At 50.3% G+C, this 23,334-nt stretch overlaps 1 protein-coding gene across 2 annotated transcripts in view; it reads right to left on the bottom strand.

Moving 5' to 3' along the window:
* Positions 1-23,334, bottom strand: part of DOCK1 (dedicator of cytokinesis 1) — a 535,081-nt gene that overhangs the window by 456,186 nt on the left and 55,561 nt on the right. For both annotated transcript variants that reach the window (XM_047760279.1, XM_047760280.1), the window contains exons 2-6: positions 21,509-21,592; positions 15,757-15,797; positions 11,916-11,971; positions 7,878-7,974; positions 4,691-4,839 (exon numbers count right to left, since the gene is read on the bottom strand). In XM_047760279.1, the coding sequence (XP_047616235.1) occupies positions 4,691-4,839; positions 7,878-7,974; positions 11,916-11,971; positions 15,757-15,797; positions 21,509-21,592 (427 nt within the window). The remainder of the gene's footprint in view (positions 1-4,690; positions 4,840-7,877; positions 7,975-11,915; positions 11,972-15,756; positions 15,798-21,508; positions 21,593-23,334) is intronic.

Genomic DNA, 23,334 nt, shown 5'->3' with positions numbered 1-23,334 from the left:
CCTCGAATTCTCAAACTTCCACTCCAGCAACGGAGCAAAGGACGACATCATAGAAAGTCAGGTCGCTCCCACAACATTAGAGGATGTAATCCTACAAGGTCATGTTCTTTACCTTAAAATGTATTCCCTTAGAGGTTAAAAATAAAAAAAGGATTTAATTTTTTTTTCTCCATTGCCATGGTGACTTTGTCTTACAGACCTACAAAGCCCAAAATGAAATATGTACTATTAGTATATTACTAATTACTTTTTTTTTTTGGTCTTTTTGCCTCTTCTAGGGCCGCACCCTTGCAGCATATGGAGGTTCCCAGGCTAGGGGTCGAATCGGAGCTATAGCCGCCCCCCCCTACGCCAGAGCCACAGCAACACAGGATCTGAGCCGTGTCTGGGACCTACACCACAGCTCATGGCAATGCCGGATCCTCCACCCACTGAACAAGGCCAGGGATCGAACCTGCAACCTCATGGTTCCTAGTCAGATTCGTTAACCACTGCGCCACGACAGGAACGCCAGTATATTACTAATTACTACACGAACAGTATGGGCAGTCTAAAGCACACACATGCTACATATATACAGGGGTGTGGGTATGTATTGGGGTGTGTATATACGAATGTGTGTGCATGCGTGTGTGGGCAGGCACATGCACACCCATAAACCCACATACAGAACTAGTGGCAGGAGGGAGTTCGGAAGGAGGAAAAGCTGGAGCAGAGGCACACCCGCCACCCCATTTACCCACCACTGTCTCTGGAAAGGCCCACACTCCTTTCCTTCCACGGAGCGTCAGTTCTAATCCTTTAATTAGCCCATCAGAAAGCATGTGCTAACGACGGTCTATTGTGTTTCCGCTCGGAACATATGGACGGTATATCCACAATGGTGTTAAGCAACTTTCTGGCCAGACGGCTAAACGTAGTCGCCAACTTAAAACCCAAGCAGCATCTGGTGAGTCAATCTGTCCTTCTGTATCTGGAAATGTTTTTTGGCAGCATCCTTTCCATCTCCCCACATCCAACCATATTGGTCGGTGATTTTTGCCTCCACTTTCATTTAAAGAATAAACAAAGGCAACTATATAAGGAAACCACGAGCTGTGCCACGGTGGAGTGTTCTGGTTTTCTTTTAATAAGGTATGAGCATCTCAACCACAGATGTCTTATACTTTGCCTCTGGGGTTTTCTTCCTGCTATTAACAAGTTTATAGAAGCAGGAAAGCTTTCATTTTTTTTAACCATACGACAGAGGAAAACATCTTTTGAAATAAAAGTAAGTTTCAATTAAAGAATGTCTCTAACAGTTACAAGTTTAAGAGGAAGGAGGACCTGGCAGTAAGACTCCATCCAAACTAATCTCTGACTTCCCTGAAGGTCACGCACCTTAAGGCTCCCTCTGAGTCTGACGTCAACAAGTTTAGCTTTGTGAGCTCTGCCGGACCATGGCACCGTTTGTGTAAAGCAATCACAGAAGCCTCATCTTTTTTTTCCCTTTTAATATATATTGAGTGAATTTACTGATGGTGAAGCAGGACCACCCGGGCCTGTCAGCAGCACCAGGGTAAAGAGGCTTTTAAACAAACAGAGGCTTTTCGTTCTGCATGAAAACAGCCTCCGTGGCTGCAATGACTATGAGATACCTCAAGAGGAACAGAAAGACATTTTTGTAAAGCCTTCTGACTCTAACAGGATTCTCCAATGAGGAAATGACCCTCCCTCTACAGACCACTGCTCCTTCCCTGGAAGGAGTTAGCGCTGCTGTGGATGGAGTCAACGCTAATAAGCAGAATCAGTCTTTAGGTGGGCAGGGCTAGTGCTGGAGAGGGCGGAGTCCATGCTAATGAGCAGAATCAGTGGAGGTGGGCAGGGCCAGTGCCGGAGTGGGCGGAGTCCATGCTAATGAGCAGAATCAGTCTTGAGGTGGGCAGGGCTAGTGCTGGAGTGGGCAGAGTCCATGCTAATGAGCAGAATCAGTCTTGAGGTGGGCAGAGCCAGTGCTGGAGTAGGTGGAGTCAATGCTAATAAGCGGGGTCAGTTCTGAGGTGGGCAGGGCCAATGCTGATGTGGGTGGAATAGATGCTGTTTAGGGTGGTGAGAAGGGATTCCCTTCTGGTGTGGGCAGAGCCTGTGCTGGTGTCAGCAAACCCACAAAGCACCTGGCTTTAGGACTGGCTAGAAGTCCCTGCAGACCGCACAGAATCGTGCTGAGAAGCAGAGGCATGGGTACCTGGGTCTCTGCCACAGGAAGTGCTCTCTCGAGGGTCTGCACGTTCTGTGCACGGCTCTCAGCTGGCTCTGAATCCAGACTGGGCTTCCACTGTGGAGGTGCAGTGTAACAGCGTTAGAGGCTCTAACACCATTAGAAACTAATTTCGTGGAAGCCCAAGGCACCTTTGAGGATGGAGGTGAAATTACACACAAAATCGTGTATGTGTGTTATGTACATGTGTTTTCCTAGAGAGATGGATTTAATCACATTCTCAAATGTCTCCCAGACATCATTTGAAAATCTGACTTTCCGCACTATGATTTTATTTTTTATTATTTTGTTTTCTGAGAAAGGAACTAGAAAGATAAGCACAGAGCATTAGGCTTTAGAGAAGCTGTGGCATGGACTTGAGTTCCTCAGGCAAAAAATTGTCTTGTTATGGATTGCATTTCCTATCAAAGTAGTAAATTACATTTGGAAATACTTCCTTTCTTAACTAGATTGTTCCATGACATAATGTATTTTGGTTGCTTCCCGGAGCCAAATTAAGCAGGTGGTTTCTGGACATAAGTTCAAAATATGTATACTCCAATAGAAAATAAAGTCAAAGCTCCAAAAGTTTCCTTTTTTTTAGGCAGGTGGTCTTGAAATGGGTTTCACTGAAATAGTGTCTAACATTGTATACCCAGAAGTCTCTGGCTTTCTGGCAAAAAGAAAAATAAAAGCCTTCTGCAGTAGCCTTCCTCCTTCAAATATTGTATCTTACTAATTAATAATGCAGCTTCCAGAAAGTTTTCACACTTGAAAGTCTGAATTACTAGAAAACAAAACGGTTATAATCCTGATTTTGCAAAACAGTTGTCTGGTTTTTACCGGGCTCCCTTCAGCTGAATGGCTGGGGGCAAATCTCTCCTATTCTCTGAGGTTCCTCTTCTAATGTGTAAAACAAGGGTGGTGGGGGGGGGGGGACTAAACCAGTAGTTTCTTGGTCTGCGTCCATTGTGGCCCAACTCTACTTTGAAAAACTGGGACCTCAGAGTTCCCGTCATGGCTCAGGGGAAATGAATCCGACGAGTATCCATGAGGATGCAGGTTCGATCCCTAGCCTCGCTCAGTGGGTCAGGGATCCAGTGTTGCCTGAGCTGTGGTATCGGTCACAGACTCGGCTCGGACCCTGCATGGCTGTGGCTGTGGGGTAGGCCAGCAGCGGTAGCTCCAATTGGACCCCTCGCCTAGGAACTTCCATATGCCTTGGGTGTGACCCTAAAAAGCAAACAAACAAACAAACTAACAAAAAATACAAAACAGGGAGTTCCCGTCGTGGCGCAGTGGTTAACGAATCCGACTAGGAACCATGAGGTTGCAGGTTCGGTCCCTGCCCTTGCTCGGTGGGTTCACGATCCGGCGTTGCCGTGAGCTGTGGTGTAGGTTGCAGACGCGGCTCGGATTCCGAGTTGCTGTGGCTCTGGCGTAGGCCGGTGGCTACAGCTCCGATTCAACCCCTGGCCTGGGAACCTCCATATGCCGTGGGAGCGGCCCAAGAAATAGCAACAACAACAAAAAAGACAAAAGACAAAAAAAAAATACAAAACAAAACCTGGGACCTCTCACCAGCATTCTAGACATCAGCCATCAGAATCTAAAGGAGTGGGTTCCAGCATTCTGTACTAGGAACACTTTCCAAGCGATTCCGATACAGACAAGTATGTGGGAACCCTACGGCCAGATCCTTTGGAGAGCTTCCTGCAGCTCTGACGTTAGACGAACAGTCAAGCAGTTATCCAGTGCGAAAGGGTGTGGCCTCATTCTGGTTACAGAACCGGGGAGAATGGAGGTGACTGTAGCTCATTTCCTTTCAACACCGGAAACTCTACCCCTAGAACACGCAGTTCTCTGGGAGACTGAGCGCACCGCTGCTGGAGGCATTTAGGCAGAGCTGGGCGGGGCCCGCTATGGACGGGAACTTTGGCATGAGACACCCCCTGTCAAACAAAGAGGTCTCCTTCATAGCTGAAATTCAGATTTTGAGCTGGCTGTAGTTTTGCTTGCCAAATCCGTCCTCCCTACACTGGGGACAAGTGTTCAGGTGCCCTGGGATGTCCCTTCCCACTTTGGGAATGTAGGAAGCCACAGAAAGAAACTTGGTGCTTGTCCCTGCACAGGAGACCCCCAAGTCAGGACTGGGGGTCGACTGTCTGCAGAAAGGAAATGCCCCTTGTCGGGGGGTCACTGCAGGGTCTGCCCTGGAAGAGCAACAATGACAAGTTACCTTGGGGTGAGCTTCGTTCAACGACTCAGAAAACTCCTGCTTTTCAAGATCCACTAGAAATACCTCATCTTCTTTTAAAAATGAAAACTGTGCCATTATTTGGATGGCAGAAATTTTGCTTTATCATTAGATAGGCTTTGCGTCTCCTCAAGGCTTAGGGTGATGTTATTATATGGGATAATTTAAGCATGAAATCATCTTTCACAAAACCAAACCTGTTTCCGTAATCAATTTTGGCAGTGACTTTCTTCTTCAGTTCTTTGAGCTCATCCTGAGGCAGAGTTCCAGAAAGAATTTGCGATCGCCACTCAATAAGGTCGTAGATCATGTGTCGGACGCTTCGAAACATCTCCCTGTTATCTTGCTGGATGGGAGGAGGGACAACGGGTGAGCTTTGGATTTAAAAGAGCATTGCAGGATTTCCCCCAAATAGACACCTCTGTGTTTTATACAAAGGATTCAATGAATGCCAAATTAGAAATGTTTTTAGCAGGAAACTGAACACAGGATACGGAATTTGGTTCCCATCACACAGGAAAAGATTGACAGGATACAAAGTAAGGTACAATCCAGCCAACCTCCCCGCGTGTGTACCCCTGAATCCAGAAATGGACCAGGGCGGGACCTGGACTTGAAGCTCAAAGCCGGCCTGGGAGCTTCGAGCGTCTCGCCCACCCATGGGCAAACCTTCCAGCTCCCTAAGGAAGCACCTCAGCCTACAGATCTCACCCACGGAGTTTTCAGGACCCCTTCACCCTGACCATTGGAGAAACGCAACCCGGAGGCCTGACTGTCAGCTGAGCAACAAGAGCAGAACATGGCCCTGGGCTTCTTCCTACAAGAGGCAAGATCCGTATCTCCAAGCTCTCGGTACGGTCCCGCCAAAAGGGAAACACACATCAGACCCAGAATTCACACCTCTTATCACTTTCTGCGTAGTTCATGGGGTTTGATGGTACCAAGAAAAGCAATAGTTTTGCAGCTGCCAGCGTGCAAATTCATCAAGAAAATGAGGACGACCCACGGGAAAAGGAACCCAGGGGTTCTTTCCATGGAGAGAAATCTAGGTGAAACCCAACTTGATGAAATCCTAAATGTCACAGGGCCTATAAAAAATTAAAAGGTGGTCCCTGCTACTTTCTTTCTTTTTCGTATTTCTATCATTTTTTAAGTGATTATTCTTCCTTTCTAGAAAGATGCTACAAGGATCTGTTCCACAGAGAATAGGGGAGAGCTGAGGAAGAGGCTGGAGAGGAGGTGCTAAGAAATCAAGGATTTCAGTTCAGAAACTAATAAAAAGAAGCGAGCTTTAGGGAGCTGGTGGCTCGGCGGGTTAAGAAACTATTATCCATGAGGAAACATGTTCAATCCCTGGCCTCGCTCGGTGGTCACAGCTACTTTCTAAAATATCTTTTTTACACAGCCGGGCCTCTCACCCTTGTGATATCTCTTATTGGAACTTCCTTGCAGGAATTTCTATGATGCCCTTTACCTACTCAGCATACCCCACCCAAACCAACTACCATGAGCTCTTCTTCATGGCATCATCTTAATTTTAATTCCTGAAATGAAAGATAAATAATCGAATTGATGGTTTATTCCAAAACTATGTTCGGTCCCCTCTTACTAATTCTCCTTTTCCATTTTCCTAAACCATTATCAAATATCTAAAATCCTTAATGTTTTCCTAACCTGTCCACAGCCACAGAACAGGGGCGGGGGCGGGGGGGGGGGGGAACACATACAAAACTATTATAAGAAAAAGAATGTACTATAAGGATTACAAAAATCTAACAATGACTATTAGGAGATGAGTATAATTTTTTTAAATTTTCTGGCCACTTCCATAGCATATAGAAGTTCCCAGGCCAGAGACTGAATCCAAGCTGCAGCTTTGACCTATGCCACAGCTGCAACAACACCCGATCCTTGAACCTACTATGCCAGGCTGGGGATTGGACCTGCACCTCTACAGAGACCTGAGCCACTGCAGTCAGATTCTTAATACACTGCCCCATAGCGGGAACTCCGAAAGTCAATTTTTAAAAAGGAAACCAGGGTGACGATTAGGAATGCCCATTCTGGGGTCGTAGGACGAAAACCGTGTCCACGCACGTATTAATCAGCATCAACTCCTGTTTGTTTTGCTGCCGTGTTTTTGTTTAAAAATTGCTAAGTTGAACATGAAACACCAACTCCAAAATTGCTCAGATTTACACAAAACATTCATGGCTAACTTTATGCTTCTAGATTTTGGAGAACATTTGATGAACAATGACTGCAACTGCTTATTACTGTGCATTTGCAGGAAACCACTGTATCGTCAGAAACAAGATGCCCAGAGAGCAGCTGTGGGACGTTGGGAAGGTTTCTATGTTCCCGAGACCCTGAGGCACCGCCTTCCCTCCGGAGCCCTGGCTTTGCGCATTAGCACGTGAGAAAACAGCGCTCCGAAGACAAGTACGGGCTTAACAAAAGGTAATCGTCTGCAAATACGAATCTATGGGGAAAGAAATGCCCCGAGGGAAGAGGAAATGGAAGCTGTCAGGGCCCCAACCTTGCCGCATTAACAAGGCTTCCTCCGCCATCGGAACCGCATGCTTGCGCTCGGGGCCACAATGTTCACTCTCTCCCTCCCTCTGCACCGGACGCGCTCAGGTCTAGAAGCACAAGACTTTGCTCAAGTGATAAGAGGCCTTATTTATGGGCAAACAACGGCAAAGAGGGTCATCACCCTCCACCGCGCCCATTAATAAGGACCCGGCTAAGAGTAGAGTTTCGTTTTCTCACGATCACCATATAAACTCAGCGGGCACCCCTGTCCAGGCGGCCTCATTCTGTCCACCAAAGCCCAAAGCGGCCCATCTCCCCGTCCAACACAAGGAAAGGCAAACCCGTGGACCCTTCCTTCCTTTAGAGCCCCTTTGTTTCTGTTTTCTCTTGTTTTGCTTTTTGTCCTTTTTACAGCCCCACCTGCAGCATCTGGACGTTTGCAAGCGAGGGGGTGAATCAGAGCTGCAGCTGCCAGCCCACATCACAGCTCACAGACACACAGGATCCAAGCCACAACTTGCAGCAACACCAGATCCTTAACCCACTGAGCGAGGCCAGGGTTCAAACCCGCATCCTCAAGGAGATGACGCCGGTTCTTAACCGCTGAGCCACAGTGGGAACTCCTATAGCCCCTTTGTGACAGGGAGCACGGCTCACCCCAAGGCAAAGCGTGGAGGGCACGCAGTCCCCAGGGTGGCCAGAATGCTGGCCCAGGATACTAAACATGACCCTCCCTACAAGTTCTGGTTTTGAAATTCCCAGAAAAGGAAAACCCTCCCATCGGTTCAGCTAGGTCCAAAAAGGCTCTCCTCCATTGCTAAGCTCTGATTCAATATCCCATTTTCTCACCACGTAGAGCTGCCTCCAGATGGTGGACCACTCTCGCAGCGTCGTGGTGACTTCCTGGATGAGCGGGAGGTCGCCGGGAATGACTGTCTCATGTTGCCTGGAAGGAGCAGAAGAAAAGCGTGGTCAGAGACCCTCACGGCTTCATGAAAGCAGTGGCACCTGCTGGAGGCCAAATCTAGGCCACGGCGTCCAATATGTAAGCAAATAGAGAAAAACATACACGAACGAGGCCATGCCCACATAGGAATACATACCTGAGAAGGACAAGCCATCTCTGTACAGAGCCCGAGGACCGTCATACATTATCCTACGTGTAAGCCGTCTGCCTCGGATGTCAAGGTTAAGAGGAAGGAGACAAATAATAGCCCCTCAGAACGTCAAGGTCTGGGAAGTGGAAAGACTATTCATACTGTGCGTACCCGTCTATTTCACAGATGCCAGAAATTACCACCAATCTGTGCAGCATGAAAATGCGGGTTTGGGATAAGATGCTTTTTACATCTCCGTCATGCAGAAAAATCAGTCTATGATAACACACGCGTTACCCTCCACAAAAGACGGGTGCAGTTCGAGCTCCCCACCGTCCGAGGCACGCGATCTGGCCCCCGTACCGATCCTCTTCCCCTTTTCCCTCCACTCCAAAAGGTTAACCCTTGACTTATTTTTAACTTATCATCAATCTGTGCGTGGGTTTTTATCGACTCGACTGTCGCTTCCGGGTCCCTTGCTCTGGCTCGGGCATTGTGCTCAATAGGACTCCTAATACCTGGCGTGAGTAAGAGACTGAATTTGGTGGCTTGTGAAGTTAGACCGCCTGGGTCCAGAGGTCCTGAGCAGACAAGACTCCCACCGACACGGAACGTCCAGGGGCACTGAAACAGGCCCCCGTTACATCTCAACTGCCCAGACCCGTGCGCAGGACCCCAACTGTAGCTTGAAACTGGGGTTCAGGGCTGCAATGGCTCATGGCTGGTAGGAGGGTGTCCCAAGGAAGAAACAGTGGGACTCCTGAAAGGCAGTCCCTCGGGAGGGATCTGGCCACGTGCCCCAGGGGGAACAGCAGGGGCCAGATGTCTGAGGAGGGCTGCACGCCACCAGCCACAGCCACCCCAGAGCCGAGCCAGCCCACAAAAGAGCTTTCAGGAATTATCTGCAGAGTTCCCACTGTGGCTCAGCAGTAATGACCCCGACCAGGGTCCATGAGGATGTAGGTTCAATCCCTGGCCTCACTCAGTGGGTTAAGGATCTGGCGTTGCCATGAGCTGTGGTGTAGGTCACAGATCCAGCTCGGATCCAGCGTCGCTATGGCTGTGGTGTAGACCAGCGGCTGCAGCTCTCCTTTGACCCCTAGCCTGGGGACTTCCATATGCCACAGATGAGGCCATAAAAAGACACACACAAAAAAATCACCTGCCGATGGCACCACATCTGTGCCGATCAGAGGACACGATGGGCACACAGCCCTGCCCAGCCTGTCCCTGGTTTCCCAGTAAAGGTGTTGAAGAGAAGGCGGTTCATGGTTCATTACACCCTGAAGGCCACATCCCGACAAAGCTCTCCAGGCAAGTACATCCATCCGCCACCTCGCGGCTGTCACCTCACAGCCCGCGGTGCCTGCTGAGCCCCTGGCCTCTTCCCACTGGCTCTGTGACCTGGGAGCTGAGTGGGAGCCCTGTCCCCACGTCCAGAGACCCTCCCTTCATGTGTGGCCCTGGGTCCTGGCTCTGGAGCCTTCTCGCCTTCCTGCCGTGACTGCCCTGACCTGTCGCTTGGACTGATGTGCTGAGTGGCTCTTACGGATTCGAGACAGCTGTTCTGTGCCAGCTCTGTCACCACCTGCTCCCTGCTGGGGGCCAGCAGCAAACAAAGCCAGCAGTGCGGGCCACGCAGGGCTGCTGATGAGACCCAGGCAGAGTCAGGCCGGGCAGAGGGGGGACGCCCGCCATGGGGATTCACATGAGTCCCCTGGCTCTGCAGGCCTGAAGCAGACATCAGGGGACAAGTCCGGGCTGGAGGTCCCCATCTGAGTGCTACCCACAGAAGAGGAAACAGCCGAGGTGCAGGAAGAGAAGCCATCTCCTTGGGGCGGTGGCGGTGCGGGGCGGGGGGGGGGAGGCCTCAGAACCCCCAGGAGCTGAGGGCAGCGCGCACAGCTCCGTGCAGGAGGGCTGATGACACGGGGGCTTAGCAACCACGTCAGTGTCGGGGAGGGGACAAGCAGGAACCGCCCTGGCAGGAGGACAAGGACACAGAATGGGTGGCAGCGGTGTACAGGAATGATCTGGGGTGTCCAAGAGTGCAGGAAGCCCAGGGCGCAGAGAGGAGAGAAAGCCTGCCAGGGAGACAGGATAATGACCTTGGAAAGCAAGGAGGCGGGGGCGGGGCAGGATGAAGAGGGCCGCTCCTGGAAAGGACGAAGGACCCGCAGAAGAAAGGGCAGGTGATGCCCGCGGTATCTGGAAGAAGAGGAGTGAGAGCACCGGTGGTGTTTGAAGGCAGGAGGCTCTTTGCCAGGAGGGAGGCAGGAGGCAGCCAGGTTTGCGGGGAGCAGCAAAGGGACTCGGTGAGAACCAGTAAGAGCAAACACAGGAGCCCCGCGGCATCAGCAAAGACATGCTCTCTAAACTGTTTATTCCACCAGGGCCCCACTCACCTGCTCACACAGGGGCATTGGACACGAACCCAGGACAGGAACCACAGTGTCTGTCTGGGCGTCTGTCTCGCAGGGTGTGACTCTACTTACCGAGAACCAACACTTGAATATTATGCTTCCTAATGACACTTTACGTACACTCATTTGCATATATCAAAGGGCTTTTTAAACAATTATTCCTATGCCGTCCGACATGCACAGAGATTCTGCTACCGGAGAAGGTAGAATACCTTAAGAAGCACACGTTACAGTTCCCATCGTGGCTCAGCAGAAACGCATCTGACTAGCACCCATGAGGATGCAGGTTCAATCCCTGGCCTCGCTCAGCAGGTTAAGGATCCAGCATTGCCATGAGCTATGCTGGCTCGGCTCTGGGGTGGCTGTGGCTGGTGGCGTAAGCCGGCAGCTACAGCTCGGATTCGACTCCTGGCCTGGGAACCTCCATGTGCCGCAGGTGCAGCCCTAAAAAGACAAAAACAAAAAAAAAGCCCACTTTACTCAACTACTTCCACAGGAGGGTGAAAGTTTCAAAACTTTCCTCTTTTTACTTCCCTCTGAAACTTTCCACGCAAAACAGTTCCTCTGCATGAAAAGGGACCCTCTTACAGGTCAGCACATCTATGCCTCCAAATTATTTCCTTCATTTTAATCATGCATCAGGGAACCACAGAGCCCAACCCGGGCCTTCCTGTATGTTAAAAGTACACCGTTTGGAAAGGCAATTTTGTAATCAGCCAAAGAGACGTCATTATGCAGTAATCATATGATTAGGAATTTTATCATTTACATATTTAACTGAGTGTGAAGATGCAGCAGAGACAAAAAAGGAAAACATTTTAATGCTCTTTTCTCCCAAGTTCGCACCTGGCTATTCATTTGCCATTCCCGCCTAATAGCTTCCTGTTCTACAAATGTTCTTTTAATGACCTTATACCCCAGTTTTATGACCTCTAAGAAACATACATCACAATTAGGCAAACTGTAAAGTCACACATGTCCCAATGTGACCACTGTTGCTTTAGCCTCAACTCCATGTGTATCACAGCCTGCAGAGCCTGCCAGAAAAATGGATTCAGAGCTGGGGGGCCGTGCGGCCTCTGCCTAATGGGGTGGCTCACAGAGGAAGAAGCAGGAAGCTTTCAAATGGACATCAAGTTCAAGGAGAAGGGACTGCAGTTCCGGTGTTGACTTCAGATGCCTTAAAGGCTCAAAGCCATGTTGCAGAAAACTCCAGATCAGAAGCCCCTGGTCCCTCCCCAAACGCCTGTCCCATCAGGGTCAGTCACAGCCACCGTCCACCCCCAAGGCTGCCCCGTCAAATGAAAGAGCAGCAAGGTCAGTGCTGTCGCTGTGTCACTTCTCTTACTCATCCAGGCCAGACTCACCCCTTTCCTTCGACGATGGCTTCTTTCAGATGAATATACGAAGCAGGAAATATACCCTTTGGGGGGAAAAAGACAATAGTCTTTATTATTGCTATAAATACCAACTGAATACAAGTCAAATAACTGCCCCTAAAAGTGCAGAGGGGGGTGGCGCATCACTACTCCATCCAAAAGCCTCACGCTAAGTCTCATATACAACATAACCAAAAAAAACCAAAGAAGCGTAAGGAGTTCCTGTTGTGGCACAGTGGGTGAAGACTCCGTCCTGCAGAGGCAAGGGTTCAATCCCCAGCCCAGTACAGTGGGTTCAAGGATTCGGTGTTGCTGCAGTTGAGGCTCAATGCAATTCCTGGCCCAGGAACGTCCATGTGCCACGAGTGCGGCCATTAAAATAAAAAAGCAACTCAACTTGTTTGTGTTTCAAAGAGGCTGCAAGTGTCTTAGAAGGAAACAGAAGCAATCTGTTTGCAAAGAGAACATTCCACAGGACTTGCCTGTCTCCTAGTCCCAGGTCATGCCTCACCTGTACGGCAGACCTTGGCACGGGCGGGCCAACTGCCCACCGATGCCTACACACAACTCCTGATGGTCGCCTCGGACAGTTCTGCTTTTCCAAACCCTAAAACTGTCGTCCCAGTCAGCTTAGACCCATGACCATCACTTAGGCACTGACGCTGTACCTGACCCACAGAGGCTTTCTTACCAATCTCCAAACAGAGGGGTTGCCCGTTAAAATACAGAAATTGGGTGCACGTCATCCAAGGTGCCTGACTTCTGGGGGAAGCACACCAGTTTACAGCCCGGGCTCAGCATCGCCAAGTGCACAGCACACCTGAGTCCGAGGAACAGTTCTGAGGGAGGCAGTTCCTTAAAAGGACAGTCAGTATTGGGCACAGTCCGTGAAGGGCCCGGCGCTTTACAGACGGCTTTGGTCCTGCTTCTTGAGCAAGTACATCAGCTCCCTTTCGGGAGGGAAGCAAGGGCGAGGGCCTGGAGGGCAAGCTATGGGGCAACAGGTGCTAGGGTCTTGGACAGCCCAGAGCACATGGGTTGTGGCTTCCCGCGTGACACAATGCACGCAGCAGAAAGCCATTCAGTGACCTGGCGGCTTGGGCACCTGCTGTGGGAAGAGTTGCTTCTGACTGGGTTTCCCTGGCATCTGGCCCCAAAAGAACTGCACAGGAGCTCCAGAAACCATACTACTACTCCTGCTGGGGAAAGGCATGGGCACTGCCAACTCAGGCTTCTCCTGCCTGCTGGGAAGGTGGCCACATTTGTTATAAAGAGTTGTCACGGGAGTTCCCGTCGTGGCGCAGTGGTTAACGAACCCGACTAGGAACCATGAGGTTGCGGGTTCGGTCCCTGCCCTCGCTCAGTGGGTTAACAATCCGGCGTTGCCGTGAGCTGTGGTGTAGGTTGCAGACGCGGCTCGGATCCCGCGTTGCTGTGGCTCTGGCGTAGGCTGGCGGCTACAGCTCTGATTCGACCCCTAGCCTGGGAACCTCCATATGCCGCAGGAGCGGCCCAAAGACATAGCAAAAAAAAAAAAAAAAAAAAAGAATTGTCACGGAGACGGAAGGAGTCGGGCAGAAAGACAGACTGAGCAACAAGGAAGGTGGGGAGGCTTGATGCGTTCAGATCCCGTTATCTGGGCATCTCTGGATCCCAGGATGGTCTCCAGGAGGATATCTGACGTCAGGTGAGCCCTCAGGGTGGGGGACAAATACATCAGTGTCTCCCCTGCCCACGTCCGTGGGCAGAGAACCCCATGATCTCGTAAACCTGCTCTCCAGAATCCCAGAGCCACAGAAGGGACAGTGAAAGAGAAGAGGCTGGACACACCTGGAGGCTTCGAACAAGCAACTTCTCCAGCTGGGGTGGTGAGGACCAGCCCAGACCGACTGCATTGGTGAAAACTGATAAAAGGAGGCTCCCAGGACACCACGTTAGAAGTACTAGGAGCCAAGACCCTTCTCTGCCACTGCCTGGGGCAGGCGGTCAAGGCAAAATCCTAAAAGCTCTTTAAGGTTTCAGTGTCCTCATCTGCTCATGAAGCTTTTAGACGGAAAAATAAATGCGCCCCTATCAGCTCTACTGTCTCGATAAGCCATCAAGTCAGGGGCCCCCCGCGCGGGGCTGGAAGGATCAGGGCTCAGGAGGCATTAGGGTGCTGGGGGAGACCCTGAACTGGGGAAGCTGGTACCAGACACCAAAAAGTGTCAGAGAAAAGTGAGGCGCCTCCTTGGGGTGCACCTCTCATGTGACCCTGCAGCTTTGTCCCTGGGGGCGGGGGACGGTGGCCCATGACCTTAATCTCTCTATGAGTAAAGTCCTCACTGTGGCTTCCTCAGAGGAAACTCGGGTTTTCGTCTGCAGGAATCCGTTCTTGAATACAGAAGAGGCAATCACCGTGAAACTAGAACTCTCGGGAATTCCCTTTGCGGCTCAGCTGGTTGAGAACCCGACTGGTATCCATGAGGATGCAGGTTCAATCCCTGGCCTCACTCAGTGAGTTAAGGGTCCAGCGTTGCCATGAGCTTGGATCTGGCATTTCTGAGGCTGTGGTGTAGGCTGGCAGCTGCAGCTCTGATTCAATCCCTAGCCTGGGAATGTCCATACGCTGCAGGTGTGAAAAAAAAAAAGAGAGAGAGAGAGAGAGACTAAAAGAAAACAGAACTTTCCCGGAAGAAAACTATTTCACCAGCCACCTGGTTGGATTCAAACTTCAAGGCTCCAGGTCCTAAGAGGGGCCGAGACTCACAGGCCAGTCTGAGCTGGGCGGGATGCGGGTGGGAGGGCCTGGCTCCAACCTGCAGCTCTGGCTCACGGGGCAGTCCCAACAGCATCTCACACTAGGACAGACTCTGCCAGAGGAAGGCTGCTGTGGAGCTCAGCCTGGACGCCTCCCCGGTGACTGCGACCACGCAGCTCCCAACCGTCCAGCACAGCCTGGGTGCAGGGAGTCTGGGGAGAGGAGAGCAGGAAGGCCCCGCGCTTGAACAGCAGGACTGCGGCAGCCTTCGTGACAGGCTCAGGACCACAGGAAGGGCCCAGCCCAGTGAGGAAATACTGAGAAGCTAAGTTAAGAAACAGAAGTACAACGAGCCGTCTTTCAAGCCCAATTAGACTTGAGAAGTGAGCTCGGACAAGCCAACCACAGCTTAGAATGGACGGCACTTCACAGAAGGAAAGGGAAGAGCCATAATTAGGTTCCAGGCAGCTAAGAATGGGAAAAAGCCACAATAGAGCCAGGACGGACGTGGCCACCGCAATGATTGGGGTGTAATTGCACGTCTTAGCTTCGGGGATTCAAACAACCACGTGTGCAAACAGTCCGAGAAAGCAGAACCTTTTTTTTTTTTTTTGCCAGCCGACATAAGCAGAATAAAAACAGTTATCATCAAGAGGGGAAGAAGCAAGTGTGAGCTCTGCAAATGGGCTAATTTATCATCAAGGATCATATAAGGTTGAAAATGGCGAGCAGGACGTGGGTTTTCTTCAGCCATGACACCCAGGTCATTCTCTTACCCAGCCTTTGCTTAAACGTGATGCAGAATCCTTCCAGAAAAAGAAGATGCCACCTCTCATGACAACAGGTCCACAGCCCCCCCACAGCCCAGCCTCACTTAACGGAAACAAAATGACCACATGTCTACGTCCGTAAATTGTTCCGAAGAAAACCATTTACAGGAGCTCGCATCTCAATCCAGGTTTGTTTGTTTTTTTTTTTAATTCAGAGAAAAAAATACGTAAGGACAACTCCTAGGCACCATGACACAGAATTGATTTCTTCTGCTAGGGCGACAGACACATAGCGTGTTTGATAGCCAGAAGGACTTACCTTCTTAGACTTTTTTCTTAAGGTGTAACCTCTGTACCACCCTAAACAAACACAAAGGTGAAACAGTTAGTAGAGCAACACGACAGGGTGCCAACAGCATCTTCGGGTTGTTGAGAACTCATTGTTGGCAGAACCACAGAAGACAGCTTATCACGGAACTCAACATCCCGAAGGCTCTGGAGATGGGCTCTGGGGTTTCCTAGAGCACGTCTCTAAGCCCGGGGCCTGCATCCGCAGACCTGGTCCAGCTCTGGCGTCTCCGTCTGCCACACGTGGCCATGAAGGTCGATCCGAAGTTACAAAGTTCTAGAAGAAGCAGCCGTCCCATGCCTTTGACCCCTCGACCCCGGGCAGGCCCCTGGAGTGCGCCTTCTCCTATCTCTCCCTCGGCCGGGATGGCGCGGGGTCACAGCCAAGGACACATACCAGCACCCTCAGATCATCCAGTGCCAACGCTTAACAGACCTCCTATTGAGAGGCGACTTCCTCTTTCTGCAGGACAGAGCGGCTTTGCCCTGGAGCAAAGCACAGTCGCACAAAGTGCTTCTGTGGCAGAGACCAGACCCCCAGCAGGAAGCACTGGGAACACGGGCCCACCTACCCCTCTGGGGTCTGGCCTGGTTCCCATTCCCCCCACGTGGGGAGAGGAAGAAAACAGAGCCGGAGACGACAGGCGAATACTGCTGGCGTGACTCAAATGCCAAGTGGAAGAGGACACAGGATGCCAGACTGGACCTCCCCGCACCCTCGGCCCCTCCCCTCAGGCTAAGGGCAGACACCGTCCCTGCAGAAGCCCAGGGGTCCACGGCTGGTCACCCACCAACCAGCAACGTGGCCCTGGCAGGACGGTGGTGGATGGTTCCTCACCCCAGACACAAGCAGCTTGAGGCCACTTCGGGGCAGGGAAGGAAATCAAAAGCTCCAATTCCAACTCCGCCCCCACCCCCCCAGGCGCAAAAGGACCTCAGGGAAAATGACACAGAGCTTGCAAAGTGGCTCAACTCCCAGAGAATAACCAAATATTGGGTTTTATACAGTATCGAAGAGTCAAATCTGGAGTGCCCCTTGTGACTCAGCAGAAACAAATCTGACTAGTTGCCATGAGGACGCGGGTTCAATCCCTGGCCTCACTCAGGGGGTTAAGGACCTGGCATTGCCGTGAGCTGGGGTGTAGGTTGCAGATGCAGCTTGGATCCCGCGTGGCTGTGGCTGTGACATAGACTGGCAGCTGTAGCTCTGATTCGACCCCTAGCCTGGGAACCTACAGATGCCGCAGGTGTGGCCCTAAAAAGCAAAAAAAAAAAAACAAAGTCAAACCTAGGAGGCCAGAGATGTATGGATGAGGATGCCAAACCTGGGCCCGTACTTGCCCCCATGACCGCACCTCTCTTATGAAGCAATAACCCAACAAGCAGGAGTGTCAACCAGGAGGTGATGGGGTTAAAACCCTCAAGGAATGATCCACAGAGGCTTTGCGAGCATTCAGAGAAGACGGAAATTTCCAGGAGCCTCCCAAAGGATTTGCTAAGACCTAGATAGGACCACCGAGCCCACTTCGTTCATTTCCTGACAAGGGAACTACGTCGCCGGATGAGAGGGCACTGCAGACATGAAACGTCTAGATGTTTTTTCGTTGCTTTTATTAAAGTGCCATCAATTTACAAGATGGTGTCCGTTTCTCTGCACAGCCAAGCGATGTGGTTACACACACAGGCATCCACACATGCTTTCCCATCACGCTTCATCACAGGAGAGCGCGCGGTGCGCCCTGTGCCCTATGTACAGGAGGACTTGGTTGCGGATGCATATTCTACATACAACAGTTCGCACCCGTCCGTCCCAAACTCCCCATCCTGCCCTCCCCTCCCCTCTCCCCCTGGAAAACCACAAGTCTGTTCTCTAGGTGGCGAGTCTGTTTCTGTCTCTAAAACGTCCCGATTTTGCTGCGTAGCTGGAGGATTATCTCCTGACAGCAGCACCCCGTCTCCTTCAGCACTTTCTATCTTCCAAGGCCCAACTCAGTGTCCACCGGAAGGCTTACGCAGGCGGGAGAGATGCTCAAACATACTAGTGATGAGACGAATGAAAGCTTAAAACATAATATTACTGCAAAGTTACTAGAGTGGGAGAAATCGTAACGCTGCGAGATTCAGGCGGCACCCCCACCCCCGGCCCGGCCCAGCACCATGGGTGGGAGGGGAGACCACGCAGCCAGTGTGAGAGCAACCCTGCTTAGCCCAAGTATGTATCCCCACATCCCACAGGCATCCCGAAGACACCCCATCCCCATCCATGCACAGCAGGGCAGACAGGACGCCCGTGGCAGCAGGGTCTAAGCTGGCAGCGTTATCTAAGCTGGCGGACGTAGAGGCAGGAGGAGCATCTGTAACAGGAGGGCAGCTAGTAAACGAGGGGTACACAGAGCGATGAGGGCCAGGGACTAAATGTACACAGACAACAGGACGGGTCTCGGAACGTAGCATGAAGTAAAAAACATTAGAAACGGAATGAGAGCTACGACCACATGAAAACATATACACATGCCAACCAGTACAAGAACACAGGCAGACCAAAAGAAAATTTCCTTTAAACACAGCAGAAGGGCTTTCCAGGAGAAGAGGGAGCAGAAAGGGGTGAGCTATGGGAATTAAAAAGATCAGGAGACATTCCTGCTGTGGCTCAGCAGTAACAGTCCCCAAGAGTGCCCGTGAGGACGCAGGTTTGATCCCTGGCCTCGCTCAGCGGATGAAGGATCCAGCATTGCCGTGAGCTATGGTGTAGGTCGCTGATGCAGCTCAGATCCTGCGTTGCTGTGGCTGTGGTGTAGGCCGGCGGCTGCAGCCCCCATTAGACTCCTAGCCGGGGAACCTCCATATGCTGCAAGTGTGTCGCCCCCCGCCCGGAGAAAAAGAGTACCTTCCTAACCTGGGTGCAATGCCCGCCCTCAGGCACAGCTTCCAGCCCCTAGAGACCTTTCTGGAAATGAGCAGGGGGCACTGGAGAGTCATTTCATCAACATCTGGCACCTGGGTCCACCTCTCCTATCTGGCTGACCTTGGACCCTGCTGAAAGTGTGGCATAGCCCCAGGACCCCCCCCCTCCCCAAAGCTCTGCCCACCTCCACAGGGACCTGGAGGGTTCTTCTCTTTGTTCTTTGCTCCAAGCCTCCATGAGCCTGAGGTGGAGAAATTAACCATAACTAGGCAGGTAAACGTGTTCCTTGAAATTTAATGTAAAGACTGATCATCTAGGGCTAGGGTCGCTAACCCTAACCCTCCCTATATTCTCTGGAGCAATCCCAGTAGTACCCTGAACAGGACCACACAGAAAAAGAATATTAAATTTGACAGACAAAAGTAAGTTTTATTAGAAGTGGGAAGAGCAAGGAGAAAAGAAGAAAATGCCAAATTCTGATACGACCCATAAAATTTAAACAGAACAAGAGCAAAGGGGGAAAAGCAATCACTTCATTATTATCGGAGGATAATAAAATCACCAAGTTTCCCCAAATTAAGACCCCTTGGAGTTCCCGCTGTGGTGCAGTGGGTTAAGAATCTGACTACAGGTGTGGCTCAGCAATAGCGAACCAGACTAGGATCCATGAGGACATGGGTTTGATGCCTGGCCTCGCTCAGTGGGTTAAGGATCCGGTATTGCCATGAGCTGTGGTGTAGGTCGCAGAGGCAGCTCGGATCTGGCGTTGCTGTGGCTGTGGCGTAGGCTGATGGCTATAGCTCCGATTCGAACCCTAGCCCAGGAACTTCCTAAAGTGTGTGGCCCTAAAAAAAAAAGAATCCGACTATAGCAGCTTGGGTCACTGCAGGGGTATGGGTTCGATCCCTGGCCCTGCCCCATCCACATGCTTCAGCTATGACCATAAAAAAGAAAAGAGAAGAAAAGAAAAAAGACAAGACTACTTCCCCCAATGCACTTCTCTGATAGGATTCTGACTAAAACCAAATAGACAGCTGTCAAAGAAGGGGAATTCACATCTTATGGTAGAGGGTTTTATAAAGAGGAATATTTTAAGTGGAAATGGGAAGATGGAGGAGCCCAGAAACTAAATGCGCACTGACAAATCCTTTATCATGACGCTGGCCCAAAAGTCAAATGCCTGCCACCGCGTATTTTTTAAGTTAAATGCACAACAAGGTTCACTGACTCGCCTACGGAGTCCACTGTTTAGAGAGTTCATTCTTCAAAGAACAAAAAGTCACAGCACCGCCCCCCAGGCTGCGCAGGAAATGGTTCTCTATTCAGAGACGAGGTCACTGCCCAGTGTTTATTAGCCTGGATTTCAATGGCCACTGACCGGGGGCAGATATTAAAAAAAAGACGCAGGAGCGTTTTTCCCTTCGGGTCAGCAAAGGCGAGGTTTGCTCCTTAACCTCTGGCGAATTTCGCTGTTTCCTCTCAGCCTTTGGCCATATAGCCTAAGAGCAGATGAGGCAACCCAGCTGCCAGCTGTAAAGACTGACAGGCAGGGCATGCCCATCACAGCTGCCCCCTCACTCGGGGATCGGGGTTGGGTTTGCAGCATTCTATCTGTTTCCAGGCGTAGGGCGCTAGAGTTCATTCTCCCCCAACAGGACATGTTTTGGTGAAAGGTGCAAATGGAATGGCGTTCTGAGGCAGCATGCCTTGCACGGGGAGGCAGGAACGTGGACCTGGCTTATTTTAATGGGTCTGCGCTTCTGGAAGGACCTCCAGGACGAGCGGCAGCTGGCCCGGTGCAAGAAGCGCCACGCCCCACCGCGCCTGCGCAAAGTGGATTCCCGGGACGGAGTCTGAAGTTCAATCTCTGGTTACCGTGGCGTGTCCGCCAAGTCCCCTCACCCCCACCTCCTACTCGGAAGGGTCTGGCTAAACCCAATCGGAAAGCAATTTTTGCCATTGGAATCACTGATTTTAATCAGTTCAGTTTATTCCTATGTTAGATGGGAGCCACTCCTTCAAACAGGAAATAAAGCCACCAATGCTTAAAGGTGGTCTCACAAAAGTTTCAGATGTGAGAAATCTGAAAATCAAGCCCATCATTGCTTCCTGCCTGTGCAACAATAAACCACTGCATAGAACGAAAGCTGTCTCGTTTTAATAATCTGCAAAACACTCAACATGAAAACCAATTGTCTGAAAAACCAAGCATACTGGAAAACCACTGTCACCAGCGGTAATATTTATTGGATAATTATAACAACCGCTTCGCCGGACCACATTCTGCAGCTCTGTGACAACCTCTGTTCACCCCTCGGGAAATGGGGTCACAGATTTTTTTGGAAAAGGAAATATGAGGTGACAATATTGGTTCCTCTAAGGAAGCTATTAACAAATCTACGTGAGGGCCTAAAGGGTCTTACCCTGCACCCCAAACGCCTCAAAACAATGAGCCAAACACTACAATATCTTCTCTGTATTTAAAAACAATTGTTTTCAAGTGGTCCGTTTTTAAGACATGCATCCGTGCACACAAAGGAAACGATGAGGGTTTTTTAAATAACGACAATAACTATTTCAACGGAACACTTGAGAGGTTAAACATTTAGGAATGTAGTTGAAAATTCATCTTAATTTTTAACAATGATTTAAACAACAGATAGGCACACTGCTGCCCACTCCTGACAATGGCATCCGTCACCCAAGGAAACTGTTGGTCTGTGCTTTCCTAACGGAATAAGGCTTTGCTCATTCGGGCGGCCCTGAAAACATGTCCAAACTGCACGAAACTATAAAAGACATCAAAATAAATACGCACCTTCATATGTTTCCAGGATGTGCACCGTGTCTCCTATTTGTAAAGAAAGTTCGTCCGCTCCCCTGGCATCATAGTTATAAAAAGCTGTTCGGAGGAAAAAGAGGTAAGGAGATATTAGTGGCGGGAACGAGGCTGGATGTTTCCGCTTGATTTTAACACTGAAATGTTCAGTCTTCGCCTGGATCGTCCCCTCTGACACCCACAAGAGGAGCCTCTGAAGTTCATACCTACTCGTGACACCACACAAGGACACGCGATTTACTGTGGTAAACATACGCGCCCTGAAACCTGCCGTGTTAATTACGTTTCGGTGTGCAATTCGGCGGCGTTAGTCACATCCCCAGTGTTGCACTCCCATCACCACGATCAGTTTCCAGAGCGTGTTCGTCGCTCCAAGTAGAAACCCCGTAACCCTGAAACAGTAACTCCCCACCCTACCCTCCACCAGCCCCCGATAACCTGTAACCCACGTTCTGCCCCTAGGATTATGACACCCCAGGTACCCCGTTCACGGAATCACACAAGACTGTCCTTTCGTGCCTGGCTTCGCCCACTTAGCATAATGTTTTCAAGGCTCAGGCACACCAAGCCATGTATCAGAACTTTATTCCTTTTTATGGCTAAATAATCTTTACAGTAGGAAGGAAAGTGAAGATATTGTCAATATTTCAATAATCACTTCATATACCATCTTATACTTCCATTAACAGATTTTTTTTTCATTAGAGGACTTTTTCCTATCTATGAATCAATTACACATGGGCAGAATATTCTTTGAAAACAAAATTGACTTTAAAAATTATCAGAGTTCCCGTTGTGGCTCAGCAGGTTAAGAACCTGACATAGTGCCCATAGGGATGCAGGTTCAATCCCTGGCCCAGCTCAGGGGGTTAAGGATCCCACGTTTCCAAAAGCTGTAGCATAGGCCAGAGATGCGAGTCGCATCTGGCATTGCTGCAGCTGTGGTGTAAGCCTGCAGCTGCAGCTCCAATTTGACCCCTAGCCTGGGAACTTCCATACGCCACAGGTGCAGCCGTAAAAAGAAAAAATATATGTATGACCAATGTTGCTATTAAGCCAAAAAACTTCATTACAACCAAGTAGGCGAAAGTGTGTCCAATGATAAGAAGAAATCCTTAAAACTGACAATACTCGGAGGTCCTGTCGTGGCACAGCAGAAACAAATCCAACTAGGAACCATGAGGTAGCAGGTTCGATCCCTGGCCTCGCTCAGTGGGTTAAGGATCTGCCATGGCTGTGAGTTGTGGTGTAGGCCGGCAGCTGCAGCTCCAATTAGCCCCCTAGCCTGGAAGCCTCCATATGCCATGGGTGCAGCCCTAAAAAGACAAAAAGCCAAAAAAAAACAAACCAAAAAAACCCCCTGACAATACCCAACAAGTGCCTGAAATTCAAAATGTTTATCCTGACATGAAGCAGTTCTGTTCCTCCTAGTTAAGGCTGTAAACGTCATTCCATTAAATTCAGACCCTATTTTTTGCTCAAGCATTATGAGATAAAGGCAACTATCACAGTGAAAAAAAGGGATGCTTATGACCCCAAAATATTCAATCAGCCCCCCCAACTTAAAAAACAAAAACGACAGTGATGCTCTTCCCTCCCAATTGACTCCATCTAGAAAGACCTCAGACTGGAGGCGAAACTCATCTGAAACCTCCGCCCAAACGCTCATCCTTCCCGAACCCCCTGCTGGACTAAGCTGTCCTTACAGGCACCCGGCGCTGTGTCCATCTCTGGAAGCCTCCTTGACCGCATCACGTGCAAACGTCTCCAACAAGCAGGATGCCCTCCACCCGATCACCTCGCCT

Source organism: Phacochoerus africanus, chromosome 15 (assembly GCF_016906955.1).
Source record: "Phacochoerus africanus isolate WHEZ1 chromosome 15, ROS_Pafr_v1, whole genome shotgun sequence".
NCBI lineage: Eukaryota > Metazoa > Chordata > Mammalia > Artiodactyla > Suidae > Phacochoerus > Phacochoerus africanus.
Note: the sequence above shows the minus strand (reverse complement) of the source record. Positions and strands in the feature narration are given on the sequence as shown.